Raw genomic sequence first — 12,634 nt, 5'->3', positions numbered from 1 at the left:
ACTGTAGCACAGTGACTGACTCCCTCCATTGGAGTCTGGGATGTGCATTTGTATTCTGGTTCAGGCCCTGTATTATAGTAGTAAGCATATTTATTAAACTAATGAGGCATGTCAGTTAAGTAAATGAAGTTAACTCATCGCCATTGCTGCCTGTCCATCATCACTGGCAGACAGTAGGGCTTGGGAAATGGGAAGCCAGAGATAAATGAACATCTCTCAGTGAGCACAAGCTCGGGGGCCCTAAGTCAGGTCATTTGTGTCTGCAGGTGAGAAGGGATACGCATTGCCAGCATGTTACTTCTCTTCCTGTGCTTGATTTAATTTTTTTTTTTTTTGAGATGGAGTCTCGCTTTGTTGCCCAGGCTGGAGTGCAGTAGTGCGATCTGGGCTCACTGCAACCTCCACCTCCCGGGTTAAAGCGATTCTTCTGCCTCAGCCTCCCAAGTAGCTGGGACTACAGGCACGTGCCACCACGCCCAGCTAATTTTTTGTATTTTTAGTAGAAAGGGGTTTCACCATGTTGGCCAAGATGGTCTCGATCTCCTGACCTTGTGATCTGCCCGCCTTGGCCTCCCAAAGTGCTGGGATTACTGGGCCCCTGTGCTTGATTTTTCTAAAGCACATTACTTTCCTGTATTTAAGCCCTAGCAGCGTTGGATGGATGTTTTGCAGCATGCTTGGGTGTTAAGTGTCCTTTGAGTCAGAGCTTTACTCACAGTGACCCTCTCCTGCCCTGTGCAGGTATAGAGAGCTGGGAGGTGGGAGGTGGGAGAGGGCTGGGCCCCAGCTCTGAGGGGAGGAGGAAGCAGACCTCTTCAGTACAAGAGGACCATGATGCTGCCCCCTCAGAACATGGATGTCTATCCTGGAGGGACAGAGCACCCACCTCACTTCCCTAGGAGTCCAGGGTCCACTCACACCCCTCTGATTGGGAGACTCTGAATTCCTTCCAACAGTAGTCGTAACTTCATTTGACAGGCGAGGAAACTGATGCACAGAGATGGGACCCTGTGGAAGGTCACATGCTTCACAGCGGCTCACCAGGTCTGATGCCGTTGCCTGGGCTCCCCTCCCCCATGCCACCAAGCCATATTGCTTCAAGGAACAGGCCTGTGCTCTCATGTTCCTTTTCAATAGCAACCTTTGGGCCTAATTTTTGGTGATTATAAACTGTAGCGCAAGCAAAGTACCATGGACCTTGGTGAAAAGTTCCGGTTGGAGGAACTGGAGAAGGTAGGAAAGTTGGGTAAAACTCACATAGACTTAGCTGTAGAGAAAGGGCTTCCAGGCTCACAGATGGCTCCAGTACAAGCGCTGTGGGGGCCAGCCTCAGGGGAGGTTAGGAAAAGCCAAGGTGAGAACCTCACATGCCAAGGTGACAACCTCACATGGCTGACAGCCCATGTACTGCGCTCTATGCGGATGTTTTCTGTGTTTCTTCACATATGTGCTTGCTCCTCAGTGTGTCCTGGTGAGACCAGTGTTATTTCCGTTATACAGAAACTGAGGCTGAGAGAAGCTCAGCAGCTCTTTCACCTATGGGGGAGGAGGGATCTGAAGTGGGATTAGCTGAGCAAGTGGGTGGATTCCTGAGGCCCCACTCTGGGCCTCACAGGTTGATCCAAGGGTTTAGTCTGCGGAAGGGCAGGTGTTGACACCTGTCTTAATCCATTTTCTGCTACTCCAACAACATACCACAGCCTGGGTAGTTTGTAAAGAAAAGCAACTTATTTCTTACAGTCTGGAGGCTGGGAAGTCCAGGAGCATGGTGCCCGCATCTGGTGAGGGTCTTCCCATGGTGGAAGAGTGGAAGGTGGAAGCCAGCATGAGAGACGGAGAGGAAATCGGGCTAAACTCCCGATTTATCGGGAATCCACTCCCCTCACTCCTACAGAAACAGCATTAATCCATTCATGAGGACAGAGTCCTCGTGTCCTAATCACCTCTTAAATGCCCTGCCTCCCACTACTGTTAGAATGACAATTAAGTTTTCAACACAGGAACTTTGGAGAACACATTCAAACTATATCAAGAGCCTTTTGTGGACCAGGGTGCTGGGGGCCTGGTGGGCTTGGAGCCAGAGCCCCGAGAGGCATGAGGAAGGCCTTCCTGAGACCCCTCCCAGGTCCCCTCCACCTTGTCCGTGTTCCTGCAGCATGTGGCCTTTCCATCCTAGTTAATACCTGGGCCTTTGAGGCAGCATTTTTTGTTTTTGTATTTTATGCTAGAGAAGCATATTTGACTTCGTTTAAAAGGTTAAGATCTTTCCTAAGCAGATGGCTTTTGTTTGAAAGAAAAAAAAATGGAAGGCCTGCTTGCTTCCACTATTCCCTTGCACCGTAGGATGGGGAAGGACACCCAGGGTTGGAGTAGTCTCCAAAGTGGGCAAATTAGAATCAAGGACCCCAACTGCTGTATCGTAGGCCCCACTCCTCCTGCATCGCCTCCCAGAATCAGTCCTTCTGCTTTTATGACCCCTGCCAACCCCACAACCCCTTCCCACTTGACATCAGATGGCAGTTTTCTCCAGTGTTCAACATCCTCTTCTTCCTGGGCGGCCCCCTCAAGTTGGCCATATTTAAGGAAGAATGAGTTTTGGTGTGTTCTCATCTCATGGTCACACGCTCTTCTTCTCATACCTGTTTTATCATTTGCTTTGCATTAAAAGTTGATTCATAGCACTTAACTTTCTCATTGGTTATGTAGAGACATTCATTCATTCACTCACTCACTCACTCACTTACTCACTCATTCCAAATATAAACCAGAGGAAGTTTCTGCTGCCATTGGCTGTTGCTCTGGAATACTTGGAAGCAGGCCTTCCTGGTCTTTGCTGTATGTAGCACGTACCTTGGCTGGTGACAGACCTGAGCGGATGCTTGGGAGCAGAATGTGAGCTGTTGTGGCAAGCCTGCACACAGGCCAGTGCTGCCTTGTCTTTGGAGTGGAGCCTCCAGTTTGCTGGTCACCTTGGGCTTGGCCATTCTGGAGTTACTGCTCCTGTTCTCTCTGTTGGCCTTGCCTTGTCCCTGCTGCCCCTCCCTGTCACCGCAGCCATTCTGGCTCTGGCCCATTCAGTGTGTGTCATCAGTGGCTGCATTTTACTTACCCTGTGCCCATCCCCATGTTTGTGCCATGTCATAGAAAGCCCTCCTAGGTGCCCGTTGTTCTCTTATTTGCTGGGCTTCAAGAATTGGTGGCCCTGAAGCCCCCAAGGGTCCCAGGACCCCTGTTAGGTGTAGACAAGGTCTGAGTAGATCCCTGGGTAGATTGAGTTTCCATCTGGCCCTAGGGGACCCATGGAAACGGAGGCTGGTCTGGAACACTGTGGTAGAGAGTGGGTCACATTTTCTTTCTAGGTTGGATTAACAGCTTTAGTAGAGCCACTTCAGTGAACCCATCATCTTTACATTAAAGTCATCTCACACCATGGAGTCTCCAGAGTGGTGAGGTCCAAGCCTAGCCTAGGGAATATTGGGAGTAGGGGAGGCTCAGGGGATGTGTTCAGGGTGTTCTGAGCCCCACCTGGAGTTAGAGAGGGGGTGTGGTATTGTGAAATATATATTTGGTCTACCTCCCTCTTTTCCTGAGGTATTCTTAGAATCTCTGGAGCGGTAAGAGTATCTTTGTATGCTAATGAGGTGACTGGTGGCTGGGGGCTCTTAAATTTAGGATTTGGCTGGTTGCCAGGGTAACCAATCCCATGATTAGAGGGCTGGAATTTACAGTCTTCCACCCTCCCACCTCTGGGGAGGGGAGAGAGGCTGAAGGTTGAGCTGGTAAATCAATGGCCAGTGATTTAGTTAATTATGTCTATAATGAAGCTTTCATTAAAGACCCAAAAGGAGGCCAGGTGTTATGGCTCACACCTGTAATCCCACCACTTTGGGAGGTCAAGGTGGGAGGATTGCTTGAAGTCAGGAGTTTGAGACCAGCCTGGGCAACATAGTGAGACCCCATCTCTAATTTTAAAAAATTAGTAATTATCCAGATGTGGTGGCACACGCGTGTGGTCCCAGCTACTCAGGAGGCTAAGATGGGTGGATGGGTTGAGCCTAGGAGTTTGAGGCAACAATAAGCCTGATGTCATTGCACTCCAGCCTGGGAGACAGAACAAGACCCTCTCTCTAAAAGCTGGAAAAAAAAAAAAAGTACAAAACCCCAAAACTCCAAAGGACTGAGTTCTGGGAGCTTTTGGATAGCTGAGCATGCAGAGGTTCCCGGGGAGTGGCACATAGGGCGGGCAGGGCAGCTCCACGCCCTTCCCACATGCCTTGCTCTGTGCACCTCTTCCAGCTGGAGGTTCATCCGCATCCTTTGCAGTATCCTTCCTGTCTGTCTGCAGGAAGGTGATATTTGTCTTTCTGAGGTTATTATTAATAGTAACTTTCAGTGCCAGTGAATGGTGTGACACCTCACTGATCTGTGATTTTAGCTGTCCTGGATTTGGGGTTTCTGAGAGTTAAGTCCTTTCCTCTTTCTGCCCCTGTAAAGTAGCCTCTTTCTTAGGGGCTGCTGACTCATGCTCAGCTTCATGCCAGCCTTTCATTTTACTTTCTCTCTTGTGCTGCCTGTGTTTGGAGAGCAGAGGCACAGTGAAGCTTCTCAGCCCATTTGCGGCCACAGTGACAGCAATAGGCTGTGGTGGGGTAGGACGGGATCCGGTGGGTGGGGCAGGGAGAGGGGCCCCCATTGCACTTGGGCTTTTTCTTTGGGTTGATAACGATAGTTCATATTTCATCTCCATGTGACCTTGAAAAAAATCACTCTGAGCATCCGTGACCTCATCCGTGCAACTCCTTCTAAAAATTATTCTTAGAAGAACCCCAATGAATAAGCAAAAGTGGAGCTCTGATGTGTTAATCCTCACCCCTCAACTCCAGCTCCGGGGAGCCTGAGAGGTTCCTGAGGTGGAGGGACCTGCAGTACTCCCGCTAGGCCTCTGGCAAACCTTTCCCAGGACTGCTGCTGAAGGCCTTGCCACCTCACTAGTCCTGTGTGAATCCTAACACCCCTCCCGTCCTGCCAGTGCCCTCTCCACCACCCCTTTCCCTGCCCCCCATGGCTGGAAGGGACATCATGGGAAGTGGGATAGAACCTCAGGGTTTACTGTCCACTTGATGGCCTGCCGCCTCTTGTCAGAGGGGTCACGTGTGTGTGCAGAGTGAGGAATGGGAGCTGCTCACTTCATGGGTTATTGCTTCTTTTTTCTTGACCCCAAGAAAAAATTCCAGCCCCCTAGACAGCTCCCACACATTCTGTCTCCTCTTCTGCTTAAGTGCAGTTTTTCCTCCTAATGAACTCTGGTCTTCAAATGGAGCTGGGAGGAAAAACAAGGACCTTGGGAATATACGAATCCTTGGTGAATTACCTTATATTAATGAGACCAAGAAGAGAAATCGAGTTCAGCTGTGCAAATTAGCTTTGCGTTCTGGGCCTTGATGACTTAAATTGCAGATTCTAATTAAATGTCCCCAAATAACTATGAAGTGCTTCTAAGGTCTTTTTGACCTAAAAGTTTCTGTGACCTGTGAACTCTCTCAAGTGTAAAATTAGTCTGTAGATGTACCCCTTTAAGCATTTCTATCTCTGGAAACCTCATGATGCCTAGGATATAAACCACCCTCCTAAGGGCAGAGCAGGCTGGTGGGGTGGGCAGGAACCCTGCAGGGAGAGGTGGAAAGGGGTAGGCATGGGTGAGTTTCGGAGCTTCCCCAGGGCTGGCAGGATGTTGGGGTACAGATGTGTCCCTCTGTTAGGTGGCCTGTCTCCACTGTCACAAGTGAAGGGGGTGACCGACACCTTCACTAACAGGCTGAGCAGGGCAGCAAGGCAGGCAATGGAATGCTTTAGACACACTGGGAAAAGGTTCAAAAGGGAAGAGCCTCTTCTTCGAGCTGAAGTCATGCCTGGGGTGCTGCCCTGCCTCTGGCCAGCATGGGGTGCAATCTTCAGTGACACAAGAGTATGGCCGTTAGAGAAGGAGGAAGACAGTTCCCCATGATCACACCCCCAGCATGGCTGTCATCTTGATGCAGCCGCCTGCTGGCTGTCCCCTCTGTACAGTACCTCTTTAAATGGCTGCAAACAGAGCAAAGGTGGGCTATTTCTTTAAAAACACATGATGCAGAACTCACGTAAGTGTTTTTTTTTTTAATGCTATGTTGTCTTGTATGCACTTTGTATTGGGGTATAAAAATCACCTGTGTACAGCTCAGTGAATTTCACACAGTAAAGTCTCTGTGTAACCTGCACCCAGATCATTTCCAGAGTCCCAGAAGCCCTCTCACCCTCCCCAGTCAGTACCCACCCCTTCAGGATACCACTCTCCATACTCTGGATGCCACAGATTCGTTTGGCCTGTGCTTGAACTTCCTATGAATGGATTTGCCTAGAATGGTCTTAACTTTTCCCCTTGACATTGTTTCTGAGACTCATCCCATTGTTTCATCTGTTCTACTGTTGACGAACATTTAGGTTTTCTCTGGTATCTTACTACTGTGAACGTTGCTGCTTTAAACCTCTACAGGCTTTTGGTGAGCATAAGTGTGTGTTTCTGTTAGCAGCTCCCCCTCTGAGTTGTATGCCAGGTCACAGGGTAGGTGTATGTTCAACTTAAGTAGAGACGGCCAGTTTTCCAGCGCGGGTGACTATTTACGCTCTACCAGTAGTATCACTTCCAGTTACTCCACGTCCTCATCAACACTTGGTATTGTTGGTCTTTTGTCATTTTTGCTATTCCAGTGCTTGTGCAGAGGTATCTCATGGGTTCAGTTTGCATTTCCCTGATGACTAATGGGGTTGAAGAACTTCTCCTGTGTCTGTTGGCTTTATTATGATCATTTTGATAGCCAGATAATAGTGTGTCTTATGGATGTTCCAGAACATTCTTTTCTTACCTATAGCTGGGCATTTGGATTGCTTTATTATTATAAGTAATGCTGCAATAAGCATTTTTACCCAGTAGTCTTTTCCATGTTCTATGCTATTGGCAAGAGTTTTGTTATCATTTACAAATTTTGATAATTAATGCCAGATGGCTTTCTGAATGTTTGAACTACTCTAAGATGGAGTAACAATATAGGAGAGTCCTAGACAGCTTCCCCCAGGTCCTCCAGCAATGTGTATTCTCATTAAAGAACAAACAAAACTCTTTTGGAGGACGAATTTAGGTGAAGGAAAGCATATTTAGCATTGCGTTACTTAATGAGTTTGGTCACTTTTTCAAAATGTTTACCACGTGTGTTCCTCATTTATAAATTCCTACCTTTTGCCACTTGCATTTTGGTGAGTTTTTTGTTAATGTGTACAACCATTACTGTAAAAAGCAGATATTAGTACTGTAAGCACTTTCCTGTTTTGCCAGTCACATTGTACATTGCTTCACTTGTGTGCCTTTTGACGTTAACCAGCAAATCTTCCCCTTGGTGATTTTTATTGTGGCTCCCCCACCAGGCCACTGCCGTGTCTGCAGAGATGCCCAGACTGAAGGTCCCTGGGCACCCCTAGTGGGAGGGATAGGAGCATAGCCTGCGAGAGAAACTGAGTCAGCCCTGGGCTAAGCACTCTGCTCTTGTGGTCATCTGATTCCCCGACCCTGGTGCTTTGAGAGGGATGGCTCATGAGCTGAGCCCTGCCCTGTGGCCTGCCAAACAGCCCCTGTGGTGCTGGGACTGAGTGGGGCCTGTGGGCCCAGCAGCAGCAGCATTGTGGGAACTCAGTGGAGTTTGCAGAGCCCTCTCCTGTTCACGCACATTTGGTTTTCATTGCAGCCCCATGAGATGGGTGCAGCCCATCCATCCTGAAGGGCAGGGCCTTAAGAGGGCCCTGCAGCTTCTCCCAGGGCCTACAGTTTGTGAGTGGGGAAACTGGTCTCACATTCTCATCTCCCTAAACCACACCCAGCTGCTCACCTGGCTCTTTAGGACAGGCCCAGACTCCCCCAGCAGATCAGCCCTGCAGGGGAGAGGAATATGTGCTTTCTCTTTCTCATTTATTTTGGGTTTGAGCAAAACTTGTATTTTTGAGCCAGAAGGTTGGATTGGGGTGTGGAGCTCAAACAAACATGGAGTAGCTCTTGGCCTCCACGTTTCTAGGCATTGCAGTCTCTCAGAAACTTCATGTTTGACCAGCTTGTTAAGTTTTCGCTTTCTTATTTTTAGATGATGGATTTGGACATGCTTCTATGAAGAAATGCCACATGGTCCGAGAGCAAACATGTCCAGTAAGTTGTTTGGTGAATTAACCCAAGGACAGGAGCCCAGGTCCTTCAGGCACAGGGTGTGGACACCCTTTGAGAAGATCAGGGCTGTCTCTGGAAATATGAAGACCTCTGAGAGAGTGTTTTAAACTAGGCTTATTGCTCAGTCTAATTATCTTAACTTGTAAAGGTTGGTTCTTTCTAGAGACAGCAGGAGTTGTAGCATATAGGGTTGTAAAAACCTGAAACACCTTCTCGCTGCTTAATCTAGTTCTGAGAGCAGAGTGTGAGCTCTGGAGCTCTGAGCCATGTGAAGCGTCTGACTCAGCCTGTGGCAGTGTTTTACCCAGAGCCCTCCCTTTCCATAGCACAGCACCCTCCACTTCGCTTAGGCCCAGATTACATGCTTTGCGGGAAGGAAAGCCTGAGACCCAGACACACGTGAAGTTTATGCAGCTCTGGGAAGAAAGCCAGCAGGTTAGAGTTGTGAGCTTTGTCTCACTAGTGTTTTGCCACCTGTATGTGGCCCGTGGACAGCAGACTCTTCTGCAGCTCTTACCCTTCTCACAGAGGTTGTGGTGAATTGATTTAAATATTTAAAGGTTCTAAGAGACTTGCCAACAGAAGAGCGTAATAAAGAGAACAAGAAAATCTCAAAAGCCATATTTTATAATTATATGAAAACCATCATTCACTGTGGCATATCTCCGTTGAAGAGGACAGGACATCCTCAAGGGATCCCATGGACACCCTGTGTTGGGGAGTGGGGAGGAAGAAGTGACCAGAAGGGGCAGGGAGCAGCGGACAGTCCACCCCGGTTCCTCACATGCTGGGGAACCCTGTCACTGTACCTCGCCCCCGGTAGGTCACGTTCTTTCTAAATGAGAGCATGATTTCTCTCCATCACCATCCCCATGGTTTCTTACAAGTGCTCCTTTTCTCAGGGCTACTGCCACTTTAGTGGACTAGGGCTTGGTGCCAGCACTTCCCGGGTAATCAGGCGTGGTCTGACCGAGGATCAAGAAGCACATCATCACCAATGACATCATGACAGCAAGAGAGCACAGCCCTCGCCATGGTGCCAGGGCCCGTGCAATGCAGCGGGCTTCCACCATCGACGTGGCGGCGGACATGCTGGGCCTCTCTCTGGCAGGTGAGCCTCACAGGGCCTGCACCGGGCTCCAGGTATGAGCTCACAGCACCTGGGCTCCACACTGCAGCAGTGCTGGCAGGTACCCAATGATTCCCCATGACTACCCTAGACTACAGGGTACCCTGGTTTGGCATCCTTCTGGTTGAACCAGGAAATAGGGAAGGGGGACGTCAGCCCTCTTCCTGTGAACCGCTTCTGCTGGAGCCTGACTACATTAGTTTTCCAGTTTGGTGGAAGGGGCACCACCAGGGTAGTGTGGGAATGTCCAAGTGTTTTGCTGGCACATGCCCAGGCCATGGTAAAAGCCCTCCCTGTTGTGGATGTGTAGATCTGAGGAGGAGCAGGGGTTTGGTTGTGGGGTCAGGGACTTCTTAGCAATCTCAAAAACAAAATATTTTTAAAATAAAGAAATTGTCTTGCATGGCAGTTTTTGTTGTTGTTGGGGGGAAGTAGAGGGTTATTTGTGCATTTAATCTGAAAACAGAGAAAAGTTCATTAAGGGTGATTTTTCTGTCATTTCTTTTCTATTCAGGAAATATACAAGACCCAGATGAGCCCATTTTAGAATTTAGCTTAGGTAGGTATCTTTCATTATTTTTTTGTTTTAAAAAATATTTTACTTAAAAATGAAAACAAAAACACTACCACCAGTGCATGGGCTTGTCTCAGAGAGCTTGCTGCTGCTGCCACCACTGCTGCAGTGTTTCTGAGAAGACGGAGCCCTCACAGTTGTGAACTTCTGTGGATGGGAAGGCACCTTGGAGCCTCCGTGCCCACAGGCTCCTGTCTCCTCAACATGGGGCCCGCCCCCTTGGGGGTATGCTCTCCACAGGTGGCTGGGGACAGGGAGGTGAGCCCACCTAGAGCTGCCAACAGAGACCCTTCCCACCCCCACCCCAATGGGGGAAAGGGAAGGAGGGGTTGGGGAAACCGGGCATAGAGTTCAGCTTTGTTGCCCCTGGCTGCAAGGCCTTGTGTTGGCTGAGTTTCGCTCTCTAGCCCTCAGTTCCCTATTGTATAAAAGGCAACATTGGCACCTGCATGCTCTCTTTCTCAGGATCAGATAAGAATATACTAAAAAGTGGATCAGAATGTGCTGAGTCTGGGGTCAGCGATACGTGGCATCACTGTGCTTACCCAGGAGGCCTGAGACGCCTCTCCATCAGAGCCCAATGCTACCCAGCGCTCCTCTCCCCTTTTCCCATTCCTTGGTCAACATTAGTTGGTGGCCTGGCACCAATGTCCAAGAGGTGGTGTGACATAAAAGAGGCACCTCCTGGGGAGTCAGATGACCTGGATTCCAGCCCTGACCATGCCAGGCTAACCACATGGCCTTGAGCCTGCCACTCGACCTTGCTGGAACAGTTTCCTCCTGTGCTACGTGAGGATGCTACTGCTTGTTTGAGAGACAAAGAAGATCAAGGTGGTTAAGCACCCCCCAGCCCCAAAAGACTTGGACAAATTGCAAAACCCATAAAAGTGTAAGTACACTACTGGCCGGGTACAGTAGCTCCCACCTGTAATCCTAGCACTTTGAGAGGCTAAGCCAGGAGGATTGCTTGAGGCCAGGAGTTTGAGATCAGCCTGGGCAACATAGCAAGACCCTGTTTCTAAAAAAGAAAAAAAAAAAACTTACCTGGCTGTAGTGGCACATGCCTGTATTGCCAGCTACTAAGGAGGCTGAGGTGGAAGGAGCCCTTGAGCCTAGGAGTTTGAGACTGCAGTGAGTTATGATTGGGCCACAGAGGGATACCCTGTCTCTAAAAAATAGTAATAAAAAAGAAACAAAAAATAGAATTTGGAAGAAACAGAGACATTGCAGAAAGTTTTAAAGAAATAATAATTTATATTGGCCAGGCATGGTGGCTCAATCCTGTAATCCCAGCAGTTTGGGAGGCCAAGGTGGGCGGATCACCTGAGGTCAGGAGTTCAAGACCAGCCTGGCCAACATGGTGAAACCCTGTGTCTACAAAAATACAAAAATTAGCCAGGCATGATGGTGGGTGCCTGTAATCCCAGCTACTCGGGAGGCTGAAGCAGGGGAATCGCTTGAAGCCAGGAGGCGGAGGTTGCAGTGAGCCGAGATTGCACCATTACACTCTAGCCTGGGCAACAGAGCGAGACTCTGTCTCAAAAAAAAAAAAAAAAAAAGAAAAATTATAATTTGTATACTCAAGAAAAGATAGTATATCTATAAAACAAAACCAGGACACTATAAAGATAAAAAGAACAATTGAAGAACAAGAACAATCTTAGAAGTTTAAAATATGATAGACAAAATTTAAAAAATTCTATGAAGTTTGGAAGTTAGTCAAGGAATTCTTCCAGAAAGTAAGATTTTAAAAACAAAGTACAAAATGGGTAAGAAATAGAAATGGAAATTTTGAGAGTGAATCCAGAAGGTCTGATATTTAGAAGAAAAAACAGAAGAGAATGTTAAGGGAGGAAATGCAAAGAAAGAGGAAATCTCCGAGAACTGAAGAATGTGTCTGTAGGTTAAAAATGTCTACCAAGGCCCAGCGCAATGCTGAAAGAGACCCATAACAAGGTGTATTGTGGTGAAATTTCAGATCACAGGGAATAAAATGAAGATCCTGAAAACTTCCAGAAAGAAAAAAAAAAAACAGGTCATACCCAAGGATCAGGAATAAAACGGACATGGAATGTCTCAGTGACATTGGAAACTTGAAGACAGTGAGACAACACCTTTAATTATATTTTCAACCCACAATTCTCTGCCCAACCAGACTATCAGTCAAATGTGAGGGTAGGAAGAAACTTGTTTCAGCTGCACAGAGTTGTACAGCAAAAATTTACTTCCCCTGCATTCTTTCTCCGGAAGCTAGTGGAGGATGTGTTCTCATCCTAAAGAGGGACCACACTGAGCAGAGAAGTCATGGGATCCAGGAAACAGGGTCATCACAAGAGAGAAGTGGAAGGAATCCCACATGGTTCTTAATGAGTAATATGTGCTTAACTTTCATCATGACAATGTGGATTTAACAAAAATTGAGCTAAAATGATTGCATATGGAGAGAGAATGACAGTTGGTATAATTGAGTTAAAAATCCTCATCCGCCTATAAATCAGGACATTTCTGAATCTGGTGAACGAAAAACAGTAATATAGTCATGTTAATTGGGCACATGGAGGAAGAAACTGCTTTAAAAAGTAAGGATTAATTTTATATAAAGTGAATTTTACCCCAGTTTTTTTTTGTTTTGTTTTGCCTTTGTTTTTGTTTTTTTGTTTTTTGTTTTTGAGACGGAGTCTCTCTCTGT

The 12,634-nt window shown here is 47.7% G+C and overlaps 1 protein-coding gene across 23 annotated transcripts in view; it reads left to right on the top strand.

Moving 5' to 3' along the window:
- The window catches only part of INPP4A (inositol polyphosphate-4-phosphatase type I A), a 146,485-nt gene that overhangs the window by 66,001 nt on the left and 67,850 nt on the right, over positions 1 to 12,634 (top strand). For 22 of the 23 annotated variants that reach the window (XM_003949861.5, XM_063789516.1, XM_009442945.4 and 19 more), the window contains exons 2-4: positions 8,163 to 8,224; positions 9,145 to 9,353; positions 9,886 to 9,930. In XM_003949861.5, coding sequence (XP_003949910.2) covers positions 9,248 to 9,353; positions 9,886 to 9,930 — 151 coding nt within the window. In that variant the 5' untranslated portion in view covers positions 8,163 to 8,224; positions 9,145 to 9,247. Of the gene's footprint in view, positions 1 to 8,162; positions 8,225 to 9,144; positions 9,354 to 9,885; positions 9,931 to 10,410; positions 10,835 to 12,634 lie in introns of all 23 variants that reach the window. The other variant, XM_063789520.1, reaches the window with a different exon arrangement.

Source organism: Pan troglodytes, chromosome 12 (assembly GCF_028858775.2).
Source record: "Pan troglodytes isolate AG18354 chromosome 12, NHGRI_mPanTro3-v2.0_pri, whole genome shotgun sequence".
In the NCBI taxonomy this organism is placed as follows: Eukaryota; Metazoa; Chordata; class Mammalia; order Primates; family Hominidae; genus Pan; species Pan troglodytes.
The sequence above is the reverse complement of the archived record's forward strand: the minus strand, read 5'-3'. Positions and strand labels throughout refer to the sequence as shown.